This window comes from Miniopterus schreibersii (genome assembly GCF_964146895.1).
Source record: "Miniopterus schreibersii genome assembly, chromosome: 5".
NCBI classification, from domain to species: Eukaryota; Metazoa; Chordata; class Mammalia; order Chiroptera; family Miniopteridae; genus Miniopterus; species Miniopterus schreibersii.
The window spans coordinates 56,294,437-56,317,241 of NC_138106.1; the positions used below are offsets into that span (position 1 = coordinate 56,294,437).

The 22,805-nt window shown below is 42.2% G+C and overlaps 1 protein-coding gene across 1 annotated transcript in view; it reads right to left on the minus strand.

The window, feature by feature from the left end:
- The window catches only part of PLCXD2 (phosphatidylinositol specific phospholipase C X domain containing 2), a 44,635-nt gene extending 26,987 nt beyond the window's left edge, over window positions 1-17,648 (minus strand). Inside the window, exon 1 of the mRNA XM_081137940.1 lies at window positions 16,921-17,648. Coding sequence (XP_080994066.1) covers window positions 16,921-17,083 — 163 coding nt within the window. The 5' untranslated portion in view covers window positions 17,084-17,648. The remainder of the gene's footprint in view (window positions 1-16,920) is intronic.
- Between the last annotated feature and the right edge of the window lie 5,157 nt (window positions 17,649-22,805).

The following is a 22,805-nucleotide window of genomic DNA, read 5'->3' on the forward strand; positions in this document are numbered from 1 at the left end:
GGAGCTTGCTGGTGAGCCCTAGTGGGGGCTTCCTGTCTGAAAATAACTAGTAACAAGTTCAATTTATTGACTGTTTATTGTGCACCAAATGCCAGGCTTGGTTATAGGATCTCATTTGATGTCTGCCACAATCCTGCAAGACAGTGACTACCTGCATTTTACAGATGAGGAAGCTGAGCTTCAGACTGGTTTGGCAACTACTTCAGGGTTACAAAGATTGCAAGTGCTGCCTGGTACAGAAACCTAGGTCTGTCCAACCGAGTCCACACAAACCTACTCTAGGAACATTACTGCTTTCATATCCTTCATGATTAAACAAGTCAAATGCATTGTGCATTTATTTCCAATAACATGGTGATCACAGGGTTTGCTTTTAGAGTTAAGTACCTAAAAACACCCCAAGAGAGGAACATTGATGGAGAGATTAAAGTGATTTTAAATCTTGTAAAGACATGAAGAAGTCCCATGTAGGGACACACGAGGGCACTCTAACCTTCAGTTGAGGAAACATTTTCTTTCACATTTCCACAGCTCAGAGCCTTGGTTCTACTCTGATTACTTGTACGAACTTATAAATTCATACTGGAGCTCAGTTTCTCCACTTGCAAATTTGCAGGTAAGTGAAATGAGCCTTAGGAGCTCTTCTATCTTAAGAATTGATGATTCCAACTTCTTAACAGCTAGTAAAGGAATTTATGACCCTGTTTTAATAAGGGTTATTAACCACTGCAAAGAAATAAGATGTTCCCTTCACATGTACTATACTTAAGCAAAAAATATGCTTATATATTTAACTCATCATATTTACAAAAAGCAAATCATTCCCCAGCCTGAGAATGGTGTTTATTTATTTTTGGCTCATCTGAGAATTTTTGTCACATTGCTGGAGAGGTGCTTTCCCCTCCCTATCACAAGGATTCAGCACTTTGTGAAATCTATTGGGGGGACCTTGAAAAAAACACCTTCATAGTCACCTGGCCTGGTTGAAATTTTTCACAGGGCAGGGTGACTTTAAGATTCATTTGACAAACTGCAGAATGGCAGGGATCCAGGGGAGTTCCTCAGCTAAATCCCCTCAAGGACAAGAAGGGTTTTTCCTCTTTCCTGTAAATGCAGACTAAGCCAGGTGCTTCAGCAGAGGAAAGGGATAGAGGAGGGAAAATCCAACAAGTGGCAGTCTAAATTACACAAAATGATGGGTTTAAAGGTAATTTGTACATTATACACAGTGGGGAAAGTGAATGAAACACACCTGCCCTGGAAGCTGCCCTGACAGCTTATACACCTGCTAAAAGCCTCTGCTGCCTTTTCCCCATCAAGGCAAAAACATTTTTCCTCTTTGGAGCCTTGTGGGGTGATTACTACACAGACCACTTAAACCACTGGGCTGCTTTTGTTCTGAGTTAGTCAAAGGCCTCCTAAATATCTGGTCTGGAAAAACAATAAGTGGCTTGTTCAGTTGGTACAGGTTAGCAGGCAGTGCTTCAAACACAGCCATGTGTCCCGGGGTTAGAATCCAGGCATGGAAACAGATGCCTTGGTGAAAAGAAAACTACTCTTTACTATAACCAACAAAAGGAATTAAAGTGACAGCCCAACGCTGGGTCCATCTTCAACTCTATAAATGTTTTATTTATTTATTTAAATGTAATTAAATGAATTTGGCAAGACCTAGTTTTTTACAATTCTAGAATTGTTATTAGGATTTTTGTTGCAATTTGCTTCACTGCCCTATACCTAAATTTCTTCATCTGTAAAATGGGGATAATAATAGCACTTATATCACTGAGTTGTAAAGATTAAATGGGTTTACATAAATCAAGTAGAGCAATATCAGGCACCTAGTAAGTGCTTTACAATTTTTAAAAAATCCTCACCCGAGGATACTTTTTAAAAATTGATTTCAGAGAGAGAGGAAGGGAGAGGGGGAGAGAGAGACAGAGACAGAAACATCAATTTGAAAAACATCAACTGGTTGCCTCCTGTACACACCCTGACTAGGGATCAAACCTGCAACCTGGGTATGTAACCTGATGGGGAATTGAACCTGTGACCCTTTGGTGCACAGGACGACGCTCTAACCAAGTGAACCACACTGGTCAGGGCACCCTAGTAGGTGCTTTATAAATGCAATATAAGTAAGCTCTTTTTCTTCTGCCACTATTACTATTATTTTAAAGGCTTGGGACACCTTGAGAAGACTTTGCAATGCAGTTATAAAATTTTGTCTCACCCCAGGCACTATTACTTTCTCTCTCTGTGTCCCAGTTTCTCTTTAAATTAACTAGAAATGTCAGCTCTTTGTGCTTAGATTCTTTGTAGATATTTCAAGAGTCCAGGTCTCTTTCTTTCACTTCCTCTCTTTTTTCCATAAGGTACATATTCTGAACCAGTATATAGACAACGAGTACAGAGATGACGAACACAGCTGTGAATAGCAGAAAGACAGGTGAACAGACCCAATGGTGTACAATGTGTCCCATATGGAAGTGTGCACAGAAGTTGTACCTGAGCTGTTTCTTGAAGGATGAATTGCAATTGGCCCAGTGAAGTGTGGGGAATTGGGGGGACGGGGGATATGGTAGAGGAAAGAGCATGCATAAAGGCTGGAATTGTGAAAAGAGACAGCATATGCTCTTTCAGGGTTTTCTTTGGACCCTAAATTGTCACTGGCTCCCTGTAGTCTATGAGACAAAGCATGAAGTGTTCAGCACCTTGCTAAAAACTCCTCTCAGTCTGGCTGAAGTCTGTCTTTCCAGTCCTTTTCCATTTCTTTCTCCTGTCACGTCCACAGAGAGCCATGGCAGCCCTGCTCTGCTTCCTAAAGGTCCCTTGCTTTCCCATATTAAATTTTGTTCACTTGGTTCCCTTTGTCTGGAATGCCCTTCCTCCCCATATAGAAACCTTACCCATCCCTCACCAGTCTGCTCCCAGGTGCCCTCCTGGTACAGCTGTTCCTTAACCCGTCTGGAAGTAACCTCGCCCTTTTACAGGTCCCTAAAACAGTTTCCTTGTTTTTTTACTGTGACACTGTGGCATTCTGCTTTTATTGGCTTTATTTCAATTTCAGTGTCTTTCCTAAAAGACTACAAACTACATCTTGTTAATTCTTTAAAAATGTCCTACAGTGTCTAGTATGATGGTAGGTACATATTAGGCAATCAAAAAGAATTGTTAATAATGATGGCTGCATATCCAAAATGTATGCTTGTTTTGTCCTAGGCAATGTGGACCCCGAGAAAAAAGGTTCCTTTGATGTGAACCCTGAAAAAGAATTTATCTGCTGAGATGGACTCTCCACAGTCAACAGAGGGCCTAAATTTTATAAATAACAGGAGCCTAGCAGCCACTTGCTGACAGGGGCCCCTCATGGGCTCTGTATACTGGGAAGAACCTCAGACTGAACTCCTGGGCTTCCAGCACTATGCCCAGCTTATTTACTTTTTGAGTAACCACTGCAGGGAAACCCTGGTTTCCTCCTTCTACCAATGGACTGAGACAGACCCAATTGAGAAGCTGAGTGGGAACTTTATAAAAGGCAGCCTCCCCTTTGTCTCAATGGAACACATTTAGGTTGCTAGCTGAACCTGTATCTCCCAGGCCAGAGCCCCTTTTTGCTCAAATAAATGCTTTTTTATTCTTTATTATAGTCTAAAATTAATTTTGATTTACAGCAATATATTAAGCACATTATGTGTATTCTTTACTTAATTCTTAAACAGCTTTGCTGCATAGTGAAGAATTTAACCTTGCCCATAGAGTGCTGGTCTTTGTTCTTGGCCCTGGGAGGAAGGTAATTTCTTAAGGGCTTGGGATATTCTGCCTGGTAAGAGAATCTTTGTTACCTGGGGAGCTTTGGGGCCACATAAAAAAGTGTAAGGATGTAATTTATGGTGGTGGCATTAAGTCATGTGGGTACAGGTTTGCCCTCTGGAGAGGCTGGATAATGAGGTTGGCCATGTGGAGTCTCAATAAAGACTCTGGACAGTAAGGCTCGGGTGAGCTCCCCTGGTTAGCAGTACTTTGTGCATTGTCAACATCAATACCAGGACAGAAGCTCTGTCCACAGCTCCAGAGGAGAGGACAACTGGAAGCACCATATTTGGAACTTGGCTGGGCTCTGCCCTATGTACCTTTTCAATTGGATGATTTTAATCTGTACCTTTCTCTGCAATAAAAGTACCAGCTTTCATTGAGTTCTGTCAGTCTTTCTAGCAGATTATTAAACCTAAGGGTGATCTTAAGGACCCTCAAACTGACAACTGATGTCAGAGTGAGGGTGGGCTTGTGGACTGTGCTTCCTCTAACCTTGCACTTGTGATTTAGATACTGTAATTATCTCTTTTACAGATGAGACATGTAGGGACAGAAAAGTTCAACTTTTATTCAAGGTACATAATTAGTAACTAGGATCAGAACTTAGGTACTTTAAAAGAGAACCCACGCTCTGAACTATTTCTCTGCACTGCCTTTCATGGGAATAAAAATTAAAGATAGATATAAGATAAAAATATTAGGGACAGACATGAAAATGAGCACATGTCCTTAAATGCTGAATATAGCTAAGGTAGCTTTTATAAAAAACATCTTGTGTTACAACTCAGGTATTTAATCTCTATGAATATTGCAGTGGATTTGATATGAACAGATTGTAATTTTGCATGTTAAAATATTTCTGTGTCCTGAGCTAAGAACATACTCATTTGCAAAGTTATGTATGAGATGTGGGCCTTATGGTTATTGAATATAGCAAAAGATGTGTTTAAAAAAATCTTTACAGTCCTTAGGAACACCTCATGGTTCTTGACTTTCCATTTTAATTACTTGGATGTGATCCAGTCATTCCCTGTGAGTTTACCTGACTCTGTCAAGCAGTTTAACTGCTCTTCCCTGTGTTTCCATGGCATTTTGTATATACACACTTGATGAACTTGGGATGCTGTGTGGAAATTATCTCCATATCTGTCACAGACACCTGACTGTGAGTTCTGAGGGTGGGATCATGTCTAATTCATCCCATATCTCTATCTTTAGTTTGTAAATTTCTGGCATATGGCAGGTACTGAATACATGCATAAATACAAGCATGATTACTTGAATGAACAGCCATCTATAGAGCTGCCTAGGACAGCTTAGCCTAGGTCTCCTGATCTTTACCCAAAATTCTCTTTGGTCCATCCATCCCCTTTAAACAGGCAGAGTTTTCACTGCACCTGTTCACCACCGGCACCTGAATACCCCCAGCTCCATTTATCTCCATTTGACCTTCTAGCTTGAGTTATCTGGGTCAATAAAGAAGAACGTGTCAGAAGACACAGAGGACAAAAATAAACCAGAAAGGATGACTAAAGGAGGAGCTATAATAAAATACAGCATTCAACAATTTAAAAGGAAGTCTCAGAGAGTAGATTTCTTGCAACTTATGCCTGTGTAAATTACTTTCTGATAAAATCTCCTTGGGGCCTTCCATCTCACACACCTGAATTAGGTCCTTGGGAAAAATGGAGCATTTGCAGAGAACTTGACCCCATATTGACAAATGCAGAAAGGCTGGCATTTTTAGGACATATAAAATACAGCTAACGTGAACCCAAGATTTATGATCAGTGGACAATTTAGCAGTTTCCTAAATCAAATAATAATATCTTTAAGCCTTGCCAACCCAAAGGGATAAACTTCACCTATCGGACTGGATTGTTTTTCATGGGGCATGTGGGAGAGTATTAATAATAACCATCAAACTGCCAGCAAAATCTGAGAAGGCCATGTGGCCAAATTAATTTTTAATCAGGTGTCTACTGAATTCATAATTATTCGCAATGCAACAAAGCAACCGCAACAAGGCAAAAAACTTGGAAACAGAGGATGCTGATCAACTTACTTTTTATGGGCTGAGAAGCCAAGGGACACCCCACTGTCTGAGGACAGACATCAGCCTGGCAATCCAGAGTGCCAGTCCTGGTCTACCCCTAAGGGGCTGGATGAGCTGAAGAATTGGAATAAATCAGAGGTTTTTCAGGGTACTTTCAGATCTGGAGCATTGCCAAATAAAGTATCTATATGTAAAAACAAATACAAGCAGAGCTTCTCTGGTGAAAGGCCTGTTGGGACAGTCCCCAGTCCTGAACTTGATGTATCCTGGGGACACATAGGAGGTACCAAGCCTCCCAAAGACTCTGTAGGGCGCCGGGGGAATTCCAATTGCCCTAGATATTCTCCAAATAGGCCCAATGTCCTATGATTTATGTAAGGTAAAGCATTTTCAATTCAGCATACGTTAGGCATTTTAAAATCCTCTACATATGGATGGGTATTTATTTTCCTTTGGAAGACTTTCTCTTCTTCAAATGTCCAAAAGACCCCAACCCCTGCCCTTAAATAAGGTACTGTATAGGTAATTCACTAATAGGAAATTCATCCTGCTTTGCTAATTAGCACTCTGCTCAGTTTCTGAGCAGATGGCATCATCTGGGTAAAGTGATGCCACACAAAGGGAACTTGGTCATCCCTGAGGAGCCTTCTCAGTTCTGAGACAATCTTATTTTCTTTAACAACCTTTCAGTTTTTAATGCCAAAGAAAAAGTAATACAAGGGTTTGGGGAAAACAGGAAAATGTTTAGGGTAGATAGGAGAAAATGTTAAATATTCTACTATAAAATTCTCCTGCTTTTATTCAGCCTCATGGTGTAACCCTGGATGTCAGTGTGTGCACTAAACGGTGTTTGATGATGCAGTAAAGTAACAGAAAGTTGTCACTTCACATCTGGGCCGTGATGTCATGCACACAGCTGACCCCACCTCACCCCCAAGCTGCCAGTGCCGTGGGGAAATAGTTAAACACCAAACGACGGAATTCACACAGAACAAGCAGAAAGAACACTAGATGAGCTTGGGACAGTCGCTTATCTGGGACTAAAAGTTCAAGATAGATTTCCTGACAGAAGCAAATTTTTAGTTAAAATCTTATATATATATATATATATATACACACACACACACACATATATATATAAATAAAGGCACTGACTTCAAACTCAAATATCTTATACTGAATAGTAGCTGCGAGTGACGGTGGAGGGGGTGGGCAATTGTGACAGTAAGATTTAGCTCTGAAATCATTTCCACTTGGTGCTAGCTATGTCCTCCCAATTCTGAAATGTCCCAAGGGTACCTCAAACTCAGTGTATCTGCCCTAAACTAAGCATATGTCTTAGCCTCCACCACTCCTAGACATGCTCCTTCTCCTGTATCCTTATTTCTAGGATTTCCATCACCCTCCTCCCAGTTACCAAAGATAGCTTTGTCTTCTCTATTACCCTCCAATGTATGGCCAAGTCCTGTTGATACTTCTTCCTACCTATCTCCTGTGTCTGTTCCTTTTCCTTCATTCACACTGTCATTCTCCTTCTCAGATCAGCACCACTTCCCACTTGGACAACCTCATCAGCAACCTAAGTGGTTGCCCTGGTTATAGTACTTCCCGATTCAGTACATTTTGTGGACTGCAGCCAGAGTGATCTTTCCAATACACAAAGCTGACCTTGTCGTTCATCTGGCTTAATGCCCTTCCCAGGACTATTAAGGTAAAGCTAAATCACTTTAACATGGCTTATTAGACCTCTCAGTGTCTTGCCACTCTCTTCCTTGCAACCAATGGTCAACTACAATGATCTATTTCTGTTTGTTACATGGGCCATGTTCTGTCTTGAATGTCTTCACCCTAGAAGAAGCTCACCCTTGTTCCTCTTATCCTGGGGCTAATCCCTATGTATCCTTCAGATTACAGTTTATTTATCACTTCCTCCAGTAGTCCTCCCTGGTCTCATGTCCCATCTTGTTAAGATTCCCTTGCTGTACGCTTCTTCCATCAGTAACCTCCACCTTGCCAGTCATCCCAGATACTCTACTGTGCTATAACTACTTGATTTACTGCCCATTTCTTCAACTAGACTGTAAGCTCTTTGGAGGCAGGAACCATGTCTGTAATTATCATCACTGAACCACCAGTGCCTAGGAGAGGTCGTGGCATATGAAAGATTTCAACATATAGGCATTAAATAGAATGAATAAAATAATGAATTTCTCATATTACCCCTCAGCATCCCTTAAAACTGAGGAGTCATTTTGTTTCTCTTCACCTTTATGCAGTTATTTTAGGACTTTTCATCCATCCCTGAATGAGTCTTTCAATGGTTGCTTTTTGCCTTCTGGATGATGTTTAACATTTAATCTTGCATGATACATAAGGCTCATTGGCCTGCTTTCCTAGCTCATCTCCATCCCTTTCTTTAAATGAAATCTATGCTTGGGTTTCCTCAAGGTCGCTCTAACCTCTCATTCCTTGGTACCACTGCACTGCGACATCTCTCTACCTGTAACGCCTGGATATTTACTACTTGCTCTTTATGATGCAATCCAAGGGCCATCTCCCCTTAGAAGCCTAATCTACCGAGCTTTCCTCATCCTACCAGTAACAGAATCGGATGCTGGTTTTCTGAGGGCCATAGTCCCCTATGCATTCTTCTCCATCGTGTTTGAACTTTGGCTTTCTTCTCTTGTAAAATCATAAATTCCTGAAGAGCAGGGAGAAGGTTATTCACTTGATTACTCATCTCCTCTAACACAGCGCATGGCACAAAAGGGTACTCAATAAATATTCTTTGAAAAAATGATTTTAAATGAATGCATTTAAAAATACAGACAATGAGAACCAAAAGAAACAAAAGGAATAAGCAAGCATCGATAATTTTCTTTAGCCAAATTGACACAATGCCTTCATATAATTTTTATGATGATCCATATGGGCACCTCCTGCCAGGATGAAAACCTAAACTCAAACCCAGGGAGGGTGGGATGCTGTCTCCACCTTTATCAGTTTGGCATTTTTTTCCATCTGCTTTCAATCATACTTTAAGAATATTGCTTTCAGTATATAGGCCTTCAGATCATACATGTTCATAAAATATTCATCTCAGTCTGACAGAGTCTAGAAATATTTCAGTTCTACCATTACCACAGACTGTGGCTGCACGGCAAGACATTTGCATTACAGAGTACAAATGCTTCCTATTTTTTTCTTTAGTTTGTTTTTCTCAGGTCTGTACAGAGAAAAAAATACTGATAGAATATTATCTGAGAAGATATAACACCTTAGAGCCAATAGTTCTAGAATAACTGAAAATTAAAAAAAAAATAACCGGCCCTGGCTGGTATGGCTCAGTTGGTTGGGCGCTGTCTCATGCACCAAAAGGCTGCTGGTTCCATTCCAGCTCAGGGCACAGGCCTGGGATGCAGGCTTGATACCCGGTAGGGGATGTGCAGGAGGGAGCCAGTTGATGTTCGGTCCTCACATCAATATTTCTCTCTCCTTTCCTCTCTTTCTAAAAATCAATTTAAAAAATCTTTAATAACCCTGTGATTCTCTTAGAAAATGTCAGCTTCTTAGCAGACTATCTAAGACTGCGAATGCTTTGAAGATAACACAACTAGACATCTCCCTTAGAGTAGTGCAGGCCTCTCTGGCCAAATCCATTTTATCTTGGAGCATCTAGAGATCTACTAATGGGATCCTCCCAGATACTGGTTGATCCTCAAGGGGGTTTAGCAATATAATCCAAATTCCTATGAACGTGAGAAAGTGGAAAGGATCCTGCTCAACCATGTGTGTAGATATTCAACCAGATTTAGTCATAATTCTCCTCTGCCTATATTTGATTCTTGACGTGTGTTCAAATTTTTTTCACACAAACACACCCACCTATTATGATGTCTATAAATAATCTCTCCTCTGCAGTCTGGTTGGAAACTCTAATTAGGATTAATCGGCATTTGTGCTTTTCCCAAAAGCAGTTACAGGATGCTAAAGCATTTATTTCACTAACACCGCCTCCAGTGTGCCTGTTTTAATAAGCTCTTAGAGGCCGGGGGGAGGTGTGGAGCCAACCTGTCCCGTGGAGTGGAGGTCAGGTCAGATCATATGCTAGAAACTGAAACCTCAGCTTCAGAGGCACGCCTGGAACAGCAGCATGCGGGTGAAAGCAGCAGGCTCCTAGGATCTGAAATGTGCGTAGGTGTTTTTTGCAGGATCTTTATAAAGGGTAAACAGTAACAGGCATTAGAATTGGGGTTCTCTTGAAGGTGAAGCTAAGGTCATGGCTCAGTGTGTGTACACGTGTGTGTTTGAGTATGAGGGTGTGATGCGTATGTTAGGAGAGATCATAAAGCTATTCCGATGGCTGGGGAAGGAGGTATAAAATCTGTATACAGATGTGTTCAAAGAAAAGCATTTTTTAATGTTTCTACTCTTAAGATGGGACTAAAATGACTGGGTTAGGAGGGCAAATGATGGAGAAATAAGGAGAAAACAATATGGGTCTGTCACAGAGGGTTGAATTTTTCCCAAAGGCTTTGGACGGCTGGAGATGACAAAGTTTGACAGCTGAACTTGGAATGGGAGGACAGAGTAACGCGCTAAAGAAAATTTTCTGGCTCTCTTGATCAGCTGCCCTCATATTGAATTTAAGACTTCCTTGGTACTCACACCCTGGACAACCCTGCATGTATCCTTCCATTAACTGTCTCCTTGAGGGGTGACATTCAAGCGAGCCTGATCTGATCAGAGAACACTGAGCCACAAGGCCTAATTGGAAGGTCAGCTCCTTAACAGGATTGTAAATTACCTGAGGGTATGGACTGCATCTTACACCTTTTTTGTTGGCCATTCCAGGTGTAGGCTTTCAATAAATGAATGTCATGATTAATGTAACAAAAGACAGATTATAATAATACAATTATTATATTATTATATAGTGCTCGTTTTGTGGCAGAAATTGTTCTAAGTGTGCTATATGAATTAATTTAATTTTAACACTGACCATTATTATCTCTGTTTTACAGAAGACACTGGGGCACAGAGAGGTTAAGTAATTTGCCCAAGGTCACAGAGTTATGAGGGGCAGAGCTGGGGTTGGGGTTCAGACCCAAAGAGTATGGGTCTAGCATTAATACCTTTTTAAAAAAAATATGACTATTGATTTCAGAGAGAGGAAGGGAGAGGGAGAGAGAAAGAGAAACATCAGTGATGAGAGTCATTGATCAGCTGCCTCCTGCACCACCCCCCTGCTGGGGATCAAGTCTACAACCAGGGCATGTGTCCTGACCAGGAATCAAACCCCGATCTCTTGGATCATAGCTCAACCTCTGAGCCACGCTGGCTGGACTAGCATTAATACTTTAAACCAATCCATGATTCTGCTTCTTAACAGACATGTGTGATTCCTGAGTTCCTTGTGGCTTTTGTGTGATCGGGGGTGAGGATGGGGAAATCTAGGGAAGTGATGAGCCTTCTTAGGAGGGAAACCAAATGGGAACAACAAAGTCATAGCCTCTTTTTATTTCTTACCATGACCACCCAGAGGGGGCAGGGGAAGAAAAACAACAAAGAAACCCACTAAAGAAACCATTTTGGTCACGTGAGTGTTTTTTTCTTGATTGGGTCAGCCCTAGTAGCTTCAGTTGGGTCCTTGGTTTTCCACAGCCTCAAATCCAGTAGGAGGATGGGTTTTAGGGCTGACTCATGGCTCATATTATCCTCAAAGTGAAGCACACCTAAACTTTTTGTTCCATAATGTATTTTACAAACTTTTGAGTCCCCAAATCTCTTTTAGATGCACCAGACCTGACCCAATGTCCAGAAGCAGGATTTGAGTAACGGTCCCTTCCTCCTGCCCCCATAGTGATTTTTGTCTTCACACATGTGGGAAGTGAGTGTGGGACCACATGCAAACAGCTAGAGGAATCATCAGTGGCCAAGGCAGAACTGCATAGGAAGAAGATATGATTTCAGAAGGGGATGCTCATCAGCAAGATGAGAACAGAGGAGCATCTGGGAATTGGAGAGCAGCAAGTAGCACCTGAGCAAGGGCTGACACTGGAAAGCCAGAGGCCCGGGTACAGGGCAGGTCAGGGGAAGAGAGGTGAAGACGGTGTCAAGAAATGAGAGCAGGCTGAAGCTGCAGCCAGGCTGGTAACACCATAAGCTCACATTTGACAAGGGATGAAGGCAGGCAGGAAGCACGGAGGGAGAAAAACTTCCTAGGGTAGAAGTTACATCAGAGTTCTGCTTCTGACTCTCCTAACCATTTCACTCTGCCTCATAAATCTCATTTCTAGGGGCTCAGTGATAAGCCTTATCATGAAGTACAGGAATATTATGCAAAATAACAAGAAATGGATTGGAAAATGTTCAGATTGCTTCATATGGCCGTTTACACAAGGTGAACCTAACCAATCTGTTCAGTTTAGCTTTGGTTACAACTGAAAATGATGGTGACTGCACGCTGCTTTTCTAACACTTTTATTCTCCGGTTCCATGCATTAACTTTTGCTCAACAGTCACCAATGACCAAGCTGCTACCCTGTACTAAGATCTAGGATTATAAAGGGAAATAAATCATATTCTTTGTGTGTAAGTTGTTCACAGATGATGTGGAAGACATACCTAAAAATAAAGATGAGTCGAGAAGGGTTATGATAAAGATATTAAAAAAGCATTACTGAGGGAGGGGCAGGAGGGTGAGTCATCCAGCCTTTTCCCAAATATACCCCTGTCCCTTAGCTTAATTAGCTTATTTCACCTGGAAACCCCCCTTCCGAACCCTGACCCTCAAGCCACATCCCTTGAAATTTTGACCATTCTTCAAATCCCAGGTCAAATGCCATTTTTTCAACAAAGTTGTTCTTAATCTTAAAATCTGGAATTAATCTTTCCATTCTGTGTGCTTCTAAACACTTTATTTATATTTGTTTACCTCAATTAGTTATTTGTTTGTTTGTTTTAATTATGCATGGCGTCTCTACCATTAGATTATAAGCTCCTTTGACAGCAGGGCTGAGGTCTAATTCATCTTTCGGTTTCCCATAGGCCTCAGCCTGGAGGCTTCTTAAAATGTACTCAGAACAACTAATGACAGTCTCTTTTAGGATGCCAAAGTAAGAGGATCCTGCTTCTTTCTGGCAATTGGGAGTGATCGTTTGCACATGCCAAAAATGCTGCTTTGGAAGAGGCATAAAAGAAATGGCCTTTGACCTAAAATGACCCAATCATTTTTCCCACTTCTTTTTACATGTGGACAAAAAAACAGGCAAAAAAACAAAGCAAAAACAAAACAAACAAAACAACCCCCAAACCCTCAAATTAATCAAAGAATTTTTCAATTTGAAAAGGACTCTATATTTCATTTAATCCAACATCTTAATTACAAACACAGAAACTAAGTCCCAAGAGATTTGGATACTTTGTTAATATCACACAGACAGAATCATCAATATAAAATTTTGAGACCCTTAAGTTCAAGGCTCTTTCTAATAGACCAAATAGTTTACCTTTAATAAAAAGAAGGGGGAAAGCATGGTAAAAAAAAAAAAAAATAGCAAAGAAAAAGAATTCATTGAAAAGCTATATACATTATAGAAAAAAATTCCCTATCAGCCCATTTGTCCATAAAGAATATCATGTTTTCACTCAGCACAAATGTTTGTTGAGTTTAAAGCTTTAATTTCAAAATATGACTGTTGCAATTTCCAGATCCTCTACCCTTATGGCCTCTAATCACACTATGCAGTTGGCAATGAAATGTGTTCTGAGGTTCTTCTCCAAGATATTTCAGTATGTTTGGGTGACACTGGTCATGAACAGGTGTCCTTAACAGTTGTGGAAGTAAAATAACACATCAAAGCCTTGTAGAGAGGTACACAGTCACATATGTTCTCTCCCATCATGACTTGGGCAAATTTGAGTGCACTCAAATTTGACATAGTTTATTTGGACCCAGGTCTGCTATTACTGCCAGAATCCCTGCCCTTTTCTCACCCATTCCCATGTTGCTGCTGCCCCAGTCCCATCCTGATAGATGTGACACTATCTTACAGATGCCCTAGATTGGCACATGCAAGCACACACTGGGGTATGTGCACACACACGTGCACATGCACACAAAATAGGTCTAAGCACTAAATTTAAAACTTACTGGGTTTCAATTTTAAAATTCTATTTACTATTCCAATTGTAAACAAGGAAATACATATGTATTTACAGGGATGGGCAAAAGTAGGTTTGCAGTTGTAACACAGATAAATAATACAATAAATAATAATACAAGAATAAACTCTGTTTCACATACTCACAACTGTAAACTTACTTTTGCCCTACCCCTGTATTACTCAGGCATATAATACCTACACACACATATATATATGTATCAATTTATCTCTTCACAGTAATACATAATCACTCAGAAAAAGACCACTTAGTTTTTGGGGGTGGAGGGAGGTAGAAGAGGGTAAAAGGGGGATAAATGGTGATGGAAGGAGATTTGACTTGGGGTGGTGAACACACAATACAATATGCAGATGATGTATTATAGAATTGTACACCTGGAACCTATATAATTTTATTAACCAATGCCACCCCAATAAATCTAACAAAAATGTAAAAAAAAAAAAAGAAAGACCACTTAGTTTAAAACATTCTTTCACTTGCTGCAGAGGATTGTCTGTGAAAACTGGTTTTCAATTAGAGACTACCCCAACCCCCATACACCGCTGCTCTGCACTTCCCAAGGTCCCCTTAAGGGCACAAGGGTAGTGCATGGGTTTTGGAGCTAGCTACACAAAGGTTTAAATATTAGTTCTGCTATTTACTATTTGAGAAAATTACTTAACTGCACTGAACAATAACTTCTTTATTTCCAAAATGATATTTATACCTATCTCGGAGGTGTAAGGATTTGAGCTAATGTATGCCAGTGGGTGCTGCATGGTAGTGCTCAGTAAATAATAGCTATAATGAAGGTGATGGTGAGGGGAAAGGGGAAAGGGGAAGGGGAAGGGGAAGGGGAAGGGGAAAAGGAGGAAGATGGTAGCCTCCACTTCCTGAATGCTTTCTGTGTTTCTTAGCAAGGTTTGGCAGAACTTAACTGCTAGCATTGAACCAGGGAATATTAAGCTTGAGGTAGAGGAAAGGGAACTGCTGATGGGGCAGGGGTGTGAAAGGGGTGGCTAGCAGTTATTATGTGACTTTCCTGTCTTGAGCTTATATATACATACCTATACCTCCAGTGCATTCACAGCAGTGAATTCAGCATCTTTTGAAGAGTCAAGCTCCCCCCACTTTTGTTTTTTGCTTAGAAGAACCAGGCTTTACTAAGCAGGGAGAACAAATTCCTATGCCCTACATCGTGGCTAATCACTGAATTTCCAGTAACTGCAGCAGATGCTGGCTGTTTGCAGTCCCTGGAGACTCTAGTTACTGTGAGATACCCTATAGACTGCAGAACAAATGTCCAGTTCCTTTCTAGAGTCCTGGAGTTAGAGTGTACTGCCAAGCCACAGGCAGAGCTGCTGCTGTGGTCTCAAGTGTCCAAAGTCCAACAGGAAGGAGGAAGCCTCAACCTACTTTGGACATGCCCTAAATGACAGAGCCACTTAGGGCCTGCCTAAGATACCATTCTGTTTACAAACACATACTTACCTGCAGTACCACTTGACAAAACAATCCATCAGAATGCATGTTGTCAAATGACTAATGTTAAAAGAGGTCTGTGTATCATTCCAGTGTTGACTCAACAGGCATCAATTAGACAAGGAGAAGACCTGTTCTGAAGCATGAGCATGTGAAGCTTGAGCATTTCTCAAGCTGCAGTAGTCAATGGCTGACAAAACACAAGTGATCATGACAGTCATGAAATTTAGCAGCCCTCTCCTTGCTCCAAAGCAGCAAGAGCCCATAAAGGACAATGAACCCGGAAGACCTCCAAATTAGAGGTCAGTAAGGAAAAGGCTGCACCTGAGACCAGCGCTGCTCTTCCTCATGCATAGAAAGCAAAGACCTGGGGTTGCATGAGGTCATCTTTTAACCTTCAAAAAGGCAGACTGTTCCCAGGAATGCTTGGGAGTTTGTCTGGTAGTCCAGGGGTGAAGTCAGTTGTTATGTCTCCAGGTAAGAGAAAGGATTGGCAGTAGTCCATTCTCTGCTTCTAGGAATGCTTTCCAAGTACCAGCATTTAGGATTTTGTCCAGTACACGAAGCCAAGATCACTGTCGTCCAAATGTCCTTCCCTGGAAACCATGTTTTTACTAGCTTTTGAGTGGATGGAAGAGCACCTATTTAACTAATCTAATGAGAGTGATGTCAAGTTACAAAAACCCCAGGAAAGAGACAGTAGCTGGCACAGAAGTGCTTTTCATGGCTGTGGTTCAAGATCAGTCAGGCAGACACCTGTATATATAGACAAAGCTTCAAACACCGCCACCCATCACACCTAATGACTGCCTGTGACAAGCACTTCCATTCTCTATTTCTGGCTTTCCCAACAACAAAAATATGCGTCTTTATCCTCGGTCTTGGTTCTGAACCTATTCTTTCATGCTAGTTTGTTTTGTGCTTTTTTTTCCCCCTTTCATATGCAAGGTCAGATAAGTTAGAAAGGAAATATTTCTCAGTCTTGATTTTGATTCAGATCTCAAACTGTGAATGACTTTTTATTCCTTACCTTTTTTGGGGGGTAAGCGATTCAAGTAAATGCACCCTCCCATACCCTGGCCCCAACATCCAGAAGATAATATTCTTAGAATAAGGCTATCAAGTAAAAACAAAACAAAAAAACACACACAAAACAAAACGGTGGCTCCTTTCTCCTGAGTCCCTTTTGCCCACCATGCAGTGTACTTAAATCTCTTTACAGCAGCTGCTTCGGTGTTAAGTTTTGTTTTTTGTTTTTTTTTTTTGGTTTGGAAATACAAAGAGGTTGAGGTAAGGTCACTGACCATTATTTTCTCAGCACAATAGAACAGCAGCCCAGCCCATGAACGACACGGTCACGGCGGAAGCAAACGCGGCGGAAACAAGTGAGAAAGGAATACCTGGGATCGCCAGATTGGACAGGGGGACGCGGTGGAGGTGAGCGGGCAGCGAGGCCATCCAGTCGGCATTGCAGACCTCCGACGCCGCCTTCGTCCCGCTGGGGTTGGGGGAACAGATGGTCCCCATCTTGAGTTTCCTCCTTACCTTCCTAACTGCTAGCATCCCTGTCAGTCCGCGCACCGCCCAGGCTCAGTCCAGGGCGGCTCGCTCAGTGATCCTCATGGCCCGGGCTCCCTAGACATGTCAGGGCCACTGTGTCACGCGTCCGGCCCGCAGGCCCTTCTGCCTGGGAAGACGGGGCACCTAGGTGGTCGCCTGCCCTCGCCCAGCCCCCGCCGTCCCCGCCCTCTCCACTCGCTCAATCCGCTCAGTCCCGGCTCCGTGAAACTTCTCGCGTCCGCCTCGGGAGCTCGGGGGAGGCAGGGCCCCCGGGGGTAAACCTCCCAGAAACTGAACGTCCGAAGGGCAGCCACGCCCGGAGCCACTCACAAGACAGGTGCTTACACAGCAGACGGGCGAGCCCGTGTGTCCCTACACACGTGAGCGCCGGCACGCGCCACCACCAGCCCGATTTAGGCGCCTGGGTATGTCACCGGGCAGCCACAGAGGCTGGGCGGCCCCCGCGCCCGGCTCCTCGGCGCACACTCGCCGGCCCGCGCTTCCTGGAGCCGCTCACAAGTGCAACGCGCGGCGCCGGACTCGCGGCCGCCCCGCCCCGCCCCGCACTGCGGGGCAGACTCGCCGGGCGAGGCGGCCGCTGATTGGCCGCGGGCGGGGCGCGCTCGGATTGGTCGGCGCCGGGCCGGCTGCCCCTCCGAGCGGCTCCCCCCCCTCCGCCGCCCGAGTCTCCTCCCCCCGTTACTCCCGCCTCCCCGTGCGCGGGCCGGCGGCGCTGCGGGGACTGCAGGCGGGAGAACTTGCGGGCTGGGGTCAGGCGGGCTTCGGACGGGTCTGATTTCACGGTGGTAAACTCTGGGACGTCTCATGATAGGCGAACTTGGCACACCGATCATCATAGGGACATCTTGGCAAACTGGCACAGCAGGGAAAACACCCTGGCCTTGATGTGGGTCCTGCAGGGCTGCGGCGCCGCTGCTGCTTAGCGACTCACGAGGGGCTTGTGGGGAAAGGAGAAGGCAGCCTTTGCTAAGAGCAGCCTGAAGGTGCTATAGAGACCCGTGTGCCAGCTGGCATTGACTCACCCCGCCTCATGGCCAAGGGAACCCCACAGCAGGCCCAGCCACCTTTCCTTAGGAATAGCTGCACATTGCTCCCTTTGCACATCCGTATTAAAATCTCCTCTCCCAGGCTATTCTTAGCACTCGTGTAAGCCTGCTTTTCAGCCCTTTGAGCTGCATAATATCACCAACAGGTTTTTTCTTTTCTGGAGGAGTATCCCTTGACTAATAAAAAGTGTACACTACTCATAATGTGTCTTCTCATGCTTAAAGGGCACTTCTCTAGAGTACATCTTTTTTTTCTCCTCCTTTTTCTTTTTCCCAAGCATATCACAGGATATTTGGGAATATATCATCTAGTTGTTTGAGTCTACCAAATATTTTTCCCCTGGAAAATTACTATGAAGGAATATCCCAGGATTTACCTTTGAACGTTTCTCAGCTTTCCTTGAATTTAAAATGTTAAATTCCCAAACACAAAACGACACGAAAGCTGCCCAAGGCAAACAAAATGTGTTCTTTAAGCTCTGCTGTGGAAAGTTAATTTCAATGCTCCCCACTTCCCTTACTTTTCAGCTTTTAATGGAAGGAGTGAGCATATTACGAAAGCATTAAACTTCAGACTTAGAAACACCCACTGTATGAGAATTTTAAAACAAGAGGAGTGGAACCACTTCAGAATGAGATGTTCTGTACCTCTGGCAGTTTTTCAATAAAAACTATTTTATTTGCTCAAGAAAATGATTCAAGAGAAGACAACACTCTCTCCCTATATTCCTGAGTAAGTCCTGGAAGAAATCTTGAAGATGGAAACACAGAATCTAGCACAGCACATGGCATGTAGCAGGTGCTCAATAAATAATTGTTAGGAGGGAGATGCTTGGTAGAATGCTCTGCTGGGCTCTAGGTAGTACCTTAGATCAGTGCTTTTCACACCTTAAGTGCAAATCAAATCAATTCTGATTGAGTTGGTCTGAGATGGGCATGACAGTCTGCATTTCCAGCAAGTTTCTCGCCTTGTTAGATGCAGATGCTGTTGGTTCAGACCACACTTTGAGTAGGAAGGTCTTAGAAAGCAGGATAATGTTTGATAGGGTGGACTCTGTATTGCTTCTTTTCTATCTTTTCCAAGGTTTTACAATATTTTATATCACTTATAATTTAAATAATTGCATTAAAAATTCTAGTTAAGAATCTCTATTAGAGAGTAATTTTTCTGTCATAAATGTAATAGAAACTAAATTATCAGTTGGATTTTTATACTATACCACAGATGTTTAGGGAATAAATAATTCTAAAAAAATCAATATTTGGAATTTGGATAGTTAATATTTTCTTACCGTTTTATGAATTTATCAAAGAAAGAGGAGACTAAATTAATAGGAGGGTTGAAATTTTAAAGCAAGCCAATTTTAAGTAATAATTACAACCAAACGGAGTGCTTGTTATTTAAAAATCATTCTGATAAGTACTAGAAATTTAAGAAAGTTTAAATAAAAGTTGGTATCTGATGAGACCTCAGATCATATATAATCCAGAAAAGAGTCAAATTTGTGAATTACAAATTGTAATGGGAAGTTAAGTGAAGGGATTATAGAGGCACACATGGAGGTCAGTGAAGAGACATACATTTTGATGGGGAAGGGCCAAGAATGAATTATTAGAGGAGGTGGCATTCAAGCCAGGTCTGCAAAACTTTCTGCAAATGGAAGATGAGTGCAGGGTTCTGGAAAGGGAACAAGATGTGCAGCTGAGAAAACATAAGCAAAGCTATGACAAGTGGCAGATGTGAAAAACAGCAGGTGAAATAGTGGGAAGTATAACTCATTTACTCTCATTGAATCTTCACAAGAGCCCGGTGACTAAGGTACTATTCCTAGCCCCGTTTTACAAAAGACAATGAAGCTTAGAGGCTACATAGCTCTAGGCCCAAGGTTCCAGAACTAGTTAGCGGCAGAGCTGTGACTACACATCTCGGAATCACTGTGCCCGTGGCCTCCCATTACATGTTACACAATATTACTGCAAGCCTGGTAAGGCTGTTTATGACCGAACTATATAAAGAGTTTGGACTTTTTTTTTTCTTCTGTAGACAAAATGGGCCATTGTAGGTTTTTGAGAAGGGGAGTAAAATGATTCACATCGTACTTCAGGAAGATAACTCTGGCATGCTGAAGGATGGCTGGAGAAATGCCATCTTTCAGGTAAGTCACTGCAGAAGGCCTGACACACAGACTAAATACATGGCTTTTCTTAACTGTGGCGCTTGCCCCCTCATTCCCACTTCTCATCTCCAGGGACCCATAATTCTAGGGCCTGAGTGGGCAGCCTGGCCGCCTCTGAAATTATCTTTCATTGCTTGAAAGTCTCGCCCATTTTGTTATGTACAACCAAACACGTTTATATGAATTCATCTACAAATTTTGTGGGGGGTTTTTATGGAAATTTTTTTCTTTGTTATTTGATCCAGGGTCGCACTGAATTGCTGAAGAGGTCACTGCAGGGTTAACCTCTCTTGGAGGCTACATTATATTTTGAAAGTGTCTGTGGCTCATTTTCTTTGGAATCTTGTCATAAATGAATAGTGAGGGTCCCAGAGTAAGCACCTAAATAACTTGTCATGCCTGATTGGCGGGGCAAGCTGGCCTGGATTTTAGCTGATTGAAGGCAACCTAAAAGCCTCAGAGGAAACATACTGACTTAATGAGACTGTGGCTGGGGCTGTCTCTGGCCCTCACATCTAATACTCTGCGCTGCCTTACATCCCACTCTGTGTGCTCAAGGGGAAAGGAATGGACTTCAAAGACAATCAGAACCCAGGCACGAGTTTGGTCCAGGGCCATTGCCTGGAGGTGAGTGTGGTTATATGACGCTTAGAGTTGCACAGTGATGTGTCATTTACTTTTTTTTTTTTCCTGGATGGAGGTTATGGGGAGGGTGAGGGACTGAAATGAGGAGTCAAGTAAGTGAAAGATGGCTGGAGTACAAGGCTGCTTTGTTTTGTGTCTCATATCAGCAGAGTTTATTTATCCCTAGTCATGCCCAGCTTTCTTTCTCCAATTCAAGTAAAAAAACTATGTAATAAGGATCATAGCAGAATGAAGAAATGTCACCCACGTGGGTGGTGCTGGGGACATGATGGCAGCAGCAGCAATTACCTCCAGGAAGAGTGACATCACTGCAGCAACTCGCAACATTCAGGGGCCTCCAAGGGAAGGGGCTAAGGAAGCATACTGATTCGTGAATGCATGTGAACGAATTGCTCAGATGTTCCTGACATCGAAGGCAGAGTCAGGAGTCAGGATCCAGTTACTGTGCTGAATAGAAACAGAGCCAGAGGCCATGATATTGCGACCCATGCCCTTATTATACCCAGGTGAGTGTCTTTGAGAAACTGAGTAGGAGAGCCGCAGCAACTTACGCAGGAAGTCGTGATATGTGGTATCACCTCAGGCCCACCTGGTCTTTATGGCCCACAACTAGGATTTTGTAGGGAGATGACTGAATGGCAGCAGTAACTAACTGTCCATAAGTTGTTTTTCCCAGATTTGAAAGCTTGATGTTCACAAAGATCTTGAGAGCCTCTCTCTCCCTTTTATATTTATTGGACATCAATTTTTTTTCTCATATATTTTAAGGAAAATTTTCTTTAACAACAGCATAATGTTACTATGATACTTTTGAGAGGCACTAATAACAAGTGATGACTAAACTTAAACATCCATTTACAGCCAGGTGCCACTTAACAACTGGATAGTTCTGAGAAATGCGTAAATAGTATAGTAAACACATGTATGAGGCTATTGCTGGCATAACAGCATACTGTTCTACAGCAAACCTTTCTTTATAACTAGAAAGAACACACTCTCTAATATCGATAAATAGTATAGTATAGTGAATACATAAATCAATAACATAGTCATTTATTATCATTATTAAGTATGTGCTGCACATAATTGTATGTACTATACTTTTATACAACTGGCAGCGCAGTAGGTTTGTTTACACCAGCGTCACCACAAACATGTGAGTAATGCATTTACAGCTGTGATGTCATTAGGTGATAGGGATTTTTCAGCTCCATTATAATCTTATGGGACCATTGTCCCCTTGCATATGTGGTCCGTCACTGACCTGTATGTCATTATGCAGCACAAGACTGTATACCTTTTACCACAAAACTGTACCCTCTTCCTCCACCCCATCACCAAAATAAATAATTGAGAGGCTATAAAGGCTGCACAGCAGTTAGAATAGGTAGAATAGCAGATTAATCCATTTTTATCCATTTGTATATAGTTTTATGCAATCGGAGAAGAATATCCAGCTAGTTAGCTAGTTAGTTGCAAAGTGCCTGATATAATATGTTATGGAGCCACCTTCTGGTCCTGAAGGTACACTTCATGCACATGGTAAATTTCCTTTCGGTTTCAATCATCCTAAAAATGTCTCCACTCACCAGCACCAGTAGGAACAACTGGGAACTTATGCAACAATACAGTTTCCTGGGTCACACTCCAACCCTACTGAATAAGATCCCCTAGGGATGACACCATTTTTCCTTCCCTTTAAATAAGTTCCCAAAGGATTTTTGTGTCCTAAATGCTTTAGATCAAGACTTTGAAATGTCAAACAATTTCTCTTTTAAAAAATAGAATAGGTAGAATGGCAGAGTAGTCAATTTTTTTCTATTTTGTATATAATTT